This window comes from Leucopleurus acutus, assembly GCF_964270905.1.
Source record: "Leucopleurus acutus genome assembly, chromosome: 3".
In the NCBI taxonomy this organism is placed as follows: domain Eukaryota; kingdom Metazoa; phylum Chordata; class Mammalia; order Artiodactyla; family Delphinidae; genus Leucopleurus; species Leucopleurus acutus.
Window position 1 is genome coordinate 67,727,088 of NC_139145.1, and position 9,174 is coordinate 67,736,261.

Genomic DNA, 9,174 nt, shown 5'->3' on the forward strand with positions numbered 1-9,174 from the left:
ACTGGTTTCTGTGTAACACTATTTGACTTCTTAAATTTTACACATTTATCCCCTTTATAAAAACTAAAAAAATTATTTTAAAAAGATAAAGGGAAAGGACACTATCAAGAAAGAGAAAAGACAACCCACAGAAGGAAAGAAAATATTTATAAATCGTATACCTGATAATGGGCTAGTATCTAGAATGTATAAAGAACTTCTACAATTCAAATAAAAAACTAATTTAAAAATAGGCAAAGGATTTGAATAGACATTTCTCAAAAGAAGACACACAAATGGCTACTAAGGCCATGAAAAGATGCTCAACATAATTAGCCATCTGGGAAATACAAATCTAAATTTCAGTGAGGTTCCACTTCATCCCAATAGGATGGCTACAGTCAAAAAAACAGACAGTCCATAACATGTGTAAGATGTGGAAAAACTATAACTCTTATACATTGTTGGTGGGAACATAAAATCCTGCAGCTGCTTTGGAAAAGTTTAGCAGTTGTTCAAAAAATTAAACAGAGTTATCTATCATATGACCCAGCAATTCCACGCCTACATATACAACCAAGATGAAAACATATGTTCATATAAAAACTTGCACATGAATGTGCATACTAGCATTATACAAAACAGTCAAAAAGTAGAAATAACCCAAATGTCTACCAACTCAGGAATGGATAAATAAAACATGGTGTATCTATATTGTTATGGCTTGAATTGTGTGTCCCCTCAAAAGACATGTTTAAGTCCTAATCCTCAGTACATGTAAATGTGACCTAGTAGGGTCTTCACAGCTATAACTGAGTTAAAATGAATCATTAGAGTAGGCCCTAATCCAATATGACTAGTATCCTTAAAAGAAGAGGATAATGCCAGGTGAAGAAAGAAACACAAAGGTGTAAGACCACCATGTGAAGATGAAGCAGAGATTGGAGTGATGCAACAGCAAGCCGAGGAACACTAAGGACTGATGGCCACCATCAGAATTTAGGAAGAAGTAAATATTCTGCCCAGAGTTTCAGAGGGAGTATGGCTCTGCTGTCACCTTGATTTCAGACTTCTAACCTCCAGAACTGTGAGACAATAAATTTCTGTTGTTTTAAGCCACCCAATTTGTGGTAATTTGTTAGAGCAGCCATAGGAAACTAACACAGATTTTACTACTGGGAAGTGGGATGCTGCTGTAACAAACATCTAAAAATGTGAAATTGGCTTTGGAATTGAGTAACGTGTAGAGACTGGAAACATTTTGAGATGTTTGATAGTAAAAGTCAAGACTGTCTTGCAAAGATTGTTGGTAGAAATAGGGACATTAAAGGTGGCAGAACATCACAGAAACCCAGGGAGTTTAATATTACAAGAGCGGTGGAAGAGATTGCATGGGATTAAGAAAAAAGTGAGAAGTAAGTAAGCCTAATCATTTCACATGCTATTCAGGGAAAAAACAAAGTGATTCCATTAGTACAACAACCAGTAACCCTACTTTAAGAATTAGTATTAAGAAAAAGAAAATTAGTATTAAGAAATGCCTTAGGGCTTCCCTGGTGGCGCAGTGGTTGAGAGTCCGCCTGCCGATGCAGGGGACGCGGGTTCGTGTCCCGGTCCGGGAAGATCCCACGTGCCGCAGAGCGGCTGGGCCCGTGAGCCATGGCCGCTGAGCCTGCGCGTCCGGAGCCTGTGCTCCGCAACGGGAGAGGCCACAACAGTGAGAGGCCGGCGTACCGCAAAAAAAAAAAAAGAAATGCCTTAGAGCTAACATCACCTTGGAGTTAATAAACTTTTATTAAAATGTAGACAGCTAGGTCATAGACTGTCTTCTCTTCCTAATTTACTTATACTGATTGGACAAATTCTGGCAGTATATATGGAAAGTCAAATTACTTAGCCTTTTTGCCTCAAAAAGGCTTGAATAATGGGCTAATTTTAAGGGTGGATGATATAATTTCTGTACGAGGTATCACTTTAGCTGGTTAGTACTTTTCTGTCTCTTCTAAGTCTGGGTTATATGCCCCTCTTGAGTACATCCACAGCAGTGGGCACTTACTACAATTACTTGCTGTGTCCCCTACTTCCTGGAAGGCTTCTCGGTCATCTTTGTATCTTCCACATGGCACAGGTGTCTTCTACACATGGCAGTTCTCACCAAAAGTGTTTCTGGAATGAATTCTATTTAATTTCATTTGTATTCAAGTTTTCCAAGCAACTTGGATGGTCCATATGATATTTCTTCTTCATAGAATACTCTTTTCTCTATTCTAGCTAGTTTCTAACAAAACTTCAGGTCTCAACTCATACTTTTATGAGGGATTTTTTTTTCTTTTTTTTGCATCCCTCCACACAGGTTAAATCTGAGTTATGTGCTCACAAAACACACTGTATTTTCAACAGAAATATACATCAGGGAACTCCCCTGGTGGCGCAGTGGTTAAGAATCCACCTGCCAATGCAGGGGACAGAGGTTCAAGCCCTGGTCCAGGAAGATCCCACATGCCTCGGAGCAACCATACCCGCAGGCAACAACTACTGAAGCCGGTGAGCTCTATAGCCCATGCTCCGCAACAAGAGAAGCCACTGCAATGAGAAGCCCATGCACCGCAAGGAAGAGTAGCCCCCGCTCGCCACAACTAGAGAAACCCTGCGTGCAGCAACGAAGACCCAACACAGCCAAAAATAAAGAAAATAAAAGATAAAAAAAAAAAAAAGGAAATGTAGATCAATGGAACAGGATAGAAAGCCCAGAGATAAACCCACGTACTTATGGTCAACTAATCTATGACAAAGGAGGCAAGGATATACAATGGAGAAAAGACAATCTCTTCTATAAGTGGTGCTGGAAAACTGGACAGCTACATGTGAAAGAATGAAATTAGAAAACTACCTAACACCATACACAAAAATAAACTCAAAATGGATTAAAGACCTAAATGTAAGACCGGACACTATAAAGCTCTTAGAGGAAAACATAGGAAGAACACTCTTTGACATAAATCACAGCAAGATCTTTTTTGATCCACCTCCTAGAGTAATGGAAATAAAAACAAAACAAAAATAAACAAATGGGACCTAATGAAACTTAAAGCTTTTGCACAGCAAAGGAAACTATAAACAAGACAAAAAGACAACCCTCAGAATGGGAGAAAATATTTGCAAACAAATCAACGGACAAAGAATTAATCTCCAAAATATATAAACAGCTCATGCAGCTCAATATTAAAAAAACAAACAACCCAATCCAAAAATGGGCAGAAGACCTAAATAGACATTTCTCCATAGAAGACATACAGATGGCCAAGAGGCACATGAAAAGCTGCCCAACATCACTAATTATTAGAGAAATGCAAATCAAAACCACAATGAGATATCACCTCACACCAGTTAGAATGGGCATCATCAGAAAATCTACAAACAACAAATGCTGGAGAGGGTGTGGAGAAAAGGGAACCGTCTTGCACTGTTGGTGAGAATGTAAATTGATATAGCCACTATGGAGAACAGTATAGAGGTTCCTTAAAAAACTAAAAATAGAACTACCATACACCCCAACAATCCCACTTCTGGGCATATACCCAGAGAAAACCATAATTCAAAAAGACACATGCACCCCAGTGTTCATTTCAGCACTGTTTACAATAGCCAGGACATGGAAGCAACCTAAGTGTGCACTGACAGATGAAAGTATAAAGAAGATGTGATACATATATACAATGGAATATTACTCAACCATAAAAAGGAACAAAATTGGGTAATTTGTAGAGACAGAGATGGACCTAGAGACTGTCTTACAGAGTGAAGTAAGTCAGAAAGAGAAAAACAAATATCCTATATTAACACATATATGTGGAATCTAGAAAAATGGTACAGGTGAACTGGTTTGCAGGGCAGAAATAGAGATACAGATGTGGAGAACAAACGTATGGACACCAAGGGGGGAAAGCTGGGGGTGGGGGGGATGAACTGGGAGATTGGGATTGACATGTATACACTAATATGTAAAAAACAGATGACCAAAAAGAACCTACTGTATATTAAAAAAAAAAAAAACACTGTATTTTCAATTCAAAGCACTTACTACACTTGTAATTAATTGTTTAAACTCTCCCTACCTGCCAGATTTCTGTATGAAGTTACTGTTGCTTCCACTATGCCTAGACAGTATAGGCTAAATGCTGGCTGTTAGGTGCTACTGATAGCTATTATGGACGCTCAGTAAGTTTTTTGAATGAATAACCGTTTACAATTCTGTTTCTCTTGGTCTTGTGACATATATTGAAATGTACTAAGAACAGAGTTCAGTAGTACAGGAGGCACTCTTGGTGGCTCCCTGTTATTGACCAACAATTGTAAGCACTGCTTTTCCTTACTATACTATAGCAGGCCGTTTCCCATTTTCCATATCTCAACCAGTGACAGGGACTGGTCTCAACCGGCCATGCTGATAATACTTAAAGTTAGGGATGGCTGCTCCCAGAGAACTGTACACTGGCCAGGAATGCGCATCAGTTTGACAAGAAATAAATCCGACACCAGGTCCTCGGGGATGTGACCCCCGACCCCGGCGGGGCCATCACTTCCCAAGCTCGTTCAGAACACTCAGGAATCACAGGTTTCTGCTCTGTCTCGCTAAGTGCTACTTCTGGCAAACGGTTTTGCTGGGAATCGGTTTCCTTGGTTCCTAGACGTCTGTGCACCTTCTGGTTATCTGACGAAACCTTTCACCTCATAGGAAGGTTTCAGCGCAGGACTGACTTTGGGGTCTCGTACAATTCCCAAGGATGTGAAATGGGCCCCTCACACAAACGCTCGGTGTGGAGATGGCAAGGGGGCAGAACTCAAGTCGCCGGCATGCATCACGGACAAACATTCCGTACCCGGCAGACGAAGTAGGACCACCTGTGTCGCCCTCTCTCCTCCGCACCTGCACAAACCTTCGACTGCCCTGCAGGGTCGGTCACCGGCTCCTCAGCTGTAAAGGCCACATACTCCGTGGAGGGTCCTGAACCCCAGCTACAGAGATTTCAGACTACGTTCGCAAGGCCGCGCTCTTACCCACCCCGCCGGCATCGCACCCAACCCCTCCCCGGACCCAGTCACCTTGGCCGCCTGACTCATGGCTCTCCTCACAGCTGCGGCTACTTCTCCAGCGGTCGAGTCGCTCCGCCTCTCTGCAACCAGTCACCGCCTGGTATGGACGGTCCAACACCCCGTAGGCACGTTCTTAACGAGCCGCAACCAATCACCACGCAGCATCTCCTTCGTAGCCCCGCCCCCCGTGGAGGGACAGGCGTGAGGTGTTTGCTAAGCCGGTACCCTCTAGGAAAACCGCGAGGAGCCGCCGAGCTCAATTACAGCCGAGAGGGGAACGGAAATCACCTGGACGCCATGTTAGTTAGGGGCAGCGGCACTTCCGGCCATTTCTGAGGCAACCGCCGGTGGCGGAGTGTGCATTGACACTTAGTTGATGGCTTCGGCACGTTTATGTACTTACCTCCTGTTTGGCGGTTGGGGTTATCTATTAAGGAATCATTATTTTAACGTTTCTGGGTTGCAAATGTGTCCTTGCAAAAGTGCATAAATAAGAGCCAAGCCCTAACAACTACAGTAGGCGTTGACTGGAACGCTGACTCCCAAAAGCGCTATTGGTACGTTATCCCACTTCATTCCTCTAGAAGGAGAGGTTGAGTTACTTGCTCAAGTCCACACGATCAGCAAATGGAGGTCTGGGATACAAATGCCTATGATTAACCTGAAAGCTCAGTCTTACCCTCTACTCATCCTGCCTACTCAACTCGCCCTACTCCTTGGTTTTGCTGGTCAAGAGGTTGGAAACAGTTTATTAGCAGCATCATGATCATAAACAATCATAAAGCATTTAAGTACATTTAACTTATGACCTTGCAAGCATCAAGAAAAATATCTCAACCTTGCTCCCATTGCATAATCGTTTGTCTTCCCTACCCATCCCCCCAGGTTAACTTTTAGGTAAAATTGACTTTTTATTAGGAATGAAAGATTTAGACCAATGGATATCCAAGACCCTTTTCCTTCTCTGTGATTTATGTCATTTTAAAGAATATTGCAAGTCATCATGAGAATAGCAATAGTTGACTTTTTAAAAATTAAAATGAATTGGATTTGCAAAAGAGTGTTTAACATAAGCAATTAAACCAGATATTCTGGATACTGTCTTTTATCCAGGAAACAATAAATTCGATGATCTTGTGACATTGTATAGTAGTGCCTTCTGATTGCTAATGAATGATTCAAAGATGCCAATTTTCATTTTCAGTTTAGAATCACAGCCCAATCTCCTAAACATTCATAATTTATTTTTATAATTTCTGGCTAACTAGGGTCCTGTATTCAGTTAACTAAAGCCGCTTATCTGCCAATATTTGAAAGTATAGTTTCCATAGTGCCCAAAAATCAATTCAGTCCTGAAGCTTCTCTTCTCTTAGGTAAATCTGTATGGTTCCTTGAGCTGTTCCATAAAAGAAGCGACTATTCTGGTTGTTCTGGGAATACGTCTTGGTTTGTTGGCATCTCAAAGTGCGGGACCCAGAACTGAACAGGAAATTCCTACATGTTCATCATGTAAGGTCATGGACTGTGTGGTAGGCAGACTAATGGCTTCCAAAACATGTCCCTATTTAAATCCTAGGAACTTTTGAATATATTATTACCATTTATGACAAAAGGGGCTTTGCAGATGTGATTAAATTAAGGATTTTAAGATGGGAAGGTTATCCTGGGTTGTCTGATAGGCCCAATGTAAACACAGGATCTTTTTTTTTTAAGATTTACTTATTAGTTATTTATTTATTTATATTTATTTTTGGCTGTGTCGGGTCTTAGTTGTGGCACCCGGGGTCTTCAATGAGGCATGTGGGATCTTTCGTTACAGCACATGGGCTTCTCTCTAGTTGTGGCGTGCGGTTTTCCTCTTCTCTAGCTGTGGCACGCAGGCTCCAGGGCAGGTGGGCTCTGCAGTTGTGGCGCGCAGAATCCAGAACAAGTGGGCTCTGTAGTTTGCGGCATGCGGGCTCTCTAGTTGAGGCGCTTGAGCTCAGTAGTTGTGGCACGCTGGCCTGGCTGCCCCGTGGCATGTGGGATCCTAGTTCCCCAATCAGGGATAGAACTCGCATCCCCTGCATTGGAAGGCGGATTCTTTACCACTGGACCACCAGGGAAGTCCCAACACAAGGATCTTTATAAGTGGAAGAAGGAAGCAGAGTCAGAGAGAGGTTTGCAGATGCTCTTCTGTGGTCTTTGAAGATGGAGGAAGGGCCAGAAGCCCAGGGACATAGGTGGCCTCTAGAAGACAGAAAAGGCAAGGGAACCGGTCTCCCCCAGAGCCTTTAGAAGGAATGCAGCCCTGCTGACACCATGATTTTAGCCCAGTGAAACCCAATTTGGACTTCTGACTTCCAGAATGTCATCTGCTTGTGGCCCCTTCCATCTTCTAAGTCAACAGTGGAGCATCTTCAATCTTTGATTCTCACCCCTGCTTCCATCATCATATCTCCTTGTCTGAGTCTCACTGTCCCGTATCCCTCTTTCATTTAAAGGGGTCCATGTGATTACACTGGGCCCACCTGGATAATTGAGGAATCTCGCCACCTGAAGACCCTTAACTTAATCATATCTGCACATCCCCTTTACCACGTAAAGTAACATATTCACAGGCTCCAGAGATTAGGACATGGAAATCTTCTGCCTCTCATACCCACTTTGGGTGAAGCTGGTCAATAAGGATGAAATGGAAGGAAATGTAGGAGAAGCAGCCATGGGCCCGATTGCTTAATAGCTTATAAGCCAAGTTTAGGATTTTATATTTAATTCTATGATGAAATGCCTTACCATCAGGAGAGTGACATCATGATTTATATTTTATAAAAATCATCTTGACTACTGTATAGCAAATGGACTAGAGTAGAAGCAGATAGGCAAACTAGGAGGCTTTTGAAGTACTCCAGGCAAGATATGATAGAGGCTTGGATTAGGCTGGTGGAGTAGAGGAGGTGAGAAGTGATTAGATTCATATGTGTTGAAAATCCACAAAGAAGAGTTGATGATTGCAAGACTTTTGGCTTGCGCAATTTGGTGAATGGTATCATAGTAGATGTAAAATGCTGCAGGAAGAGGTTTTTAGATTGTTTGTTGTGAGGGAGTAAAAATAAATTTGAAGTGCCTGGTAGACATCCTACTGAAGGTGGTGAGTAGGCAGAAATATGTATCATACACCAATCTGGAATTAAGAAGTCGGGAGATAAATACTGGAGTCATTACTCTGTAGAAAGCAAAGCCTCTTAGTGAAAGATGACCATATTATTTACTACCCAACCCAGTATATATTCATTTTTTAATTTTGACAATTTCAGTCTTACAGAAAAGTTGCAAGAATGATTGAATTTGCAAATACCTTTCACTCAGTTTCCCCTACTGTAAACATTTTACTACAGTTGCTTTATCCTTTTTTTGGGGGGGGGGATCTCTTTACTGTTTGAAAGTGAGTTGCAGACACAATACTGCTATACTCCTAAACACTTCAGTAGGTTTTTCTCCGACAAAAAAGACATTCTCTTACATCAGTGGTTCTCAAAGTGTAGTTCCCAGGTTAGCAGCAACTGCATCACCTGGAAACTGTTAGAAACCTAAATTATAGAGCCCCACCCCAGATCAACTGATTTTGATAATTTTGCTATATGTACGTGGGGAAATTAACAAGACTTTCAAAACTATTTCCTAATTTGTATGCATTATTTAGATTTCACCAATTGTCTCAGGAATGTCTTTAATACCAAAAGTACCAAATGGGACACTTTTGTGATTAAAGGGGACCACTATCAATAATTTTGCCAAGGTAAAGTGCTAAAGGTATAATTTTTCATAATAAGGACACCTGGAGATTAAGTGTTAGAGAAGAGGGCAAAGAATGGAATGCATTGAAAGACCTGGAACAGAAGGCTCACTATGAAGGAGAAATAGCATCCAGAAAGGTAGGAGAGTGAAGGCTTTTGCTGAAAAGAGGGCATGGTCAACAGTGGCAAATGTTGCCAAGGGGTCAAGTATAATTGGAATTGCCTATAGGATTTTGTAAGTGGAGGTCCTCAGTGACCTTGACAAGAGGCAAATGGTTTCAAAACAGAAAGATAAAGTGGACACAATATATAGAAAACTCTTTTA

At 41.6% G+C, this 9,174-nt stretch overlaps 1 protein-coding gene across 1 annotated transcript in view; it reads right to left on the reverse strand.

The window, feature by feature from the left end:
- LYRM7 (LYR motif containing 7) overlaps nt 1-5,138 on the reverse strand; it is a 41,281-nt gene extending 36,143 nt beyond the window's left edge. The window contains exon 1 of the mRNA XM_082836900.1: nt 5,083-5,138. Within this exon, the coding sequence (XP_082693026.1) occupies nt 5,083-5,100 (18 nt within the window). The 5' untranslated portion in view covers nt 5,101-5,138. The remainder of the gene's footprint in view (nt 1-5,082) is intronic.
- Nucleotides 5,139-9,174: the final 4,036 nt, after the last annotated feature.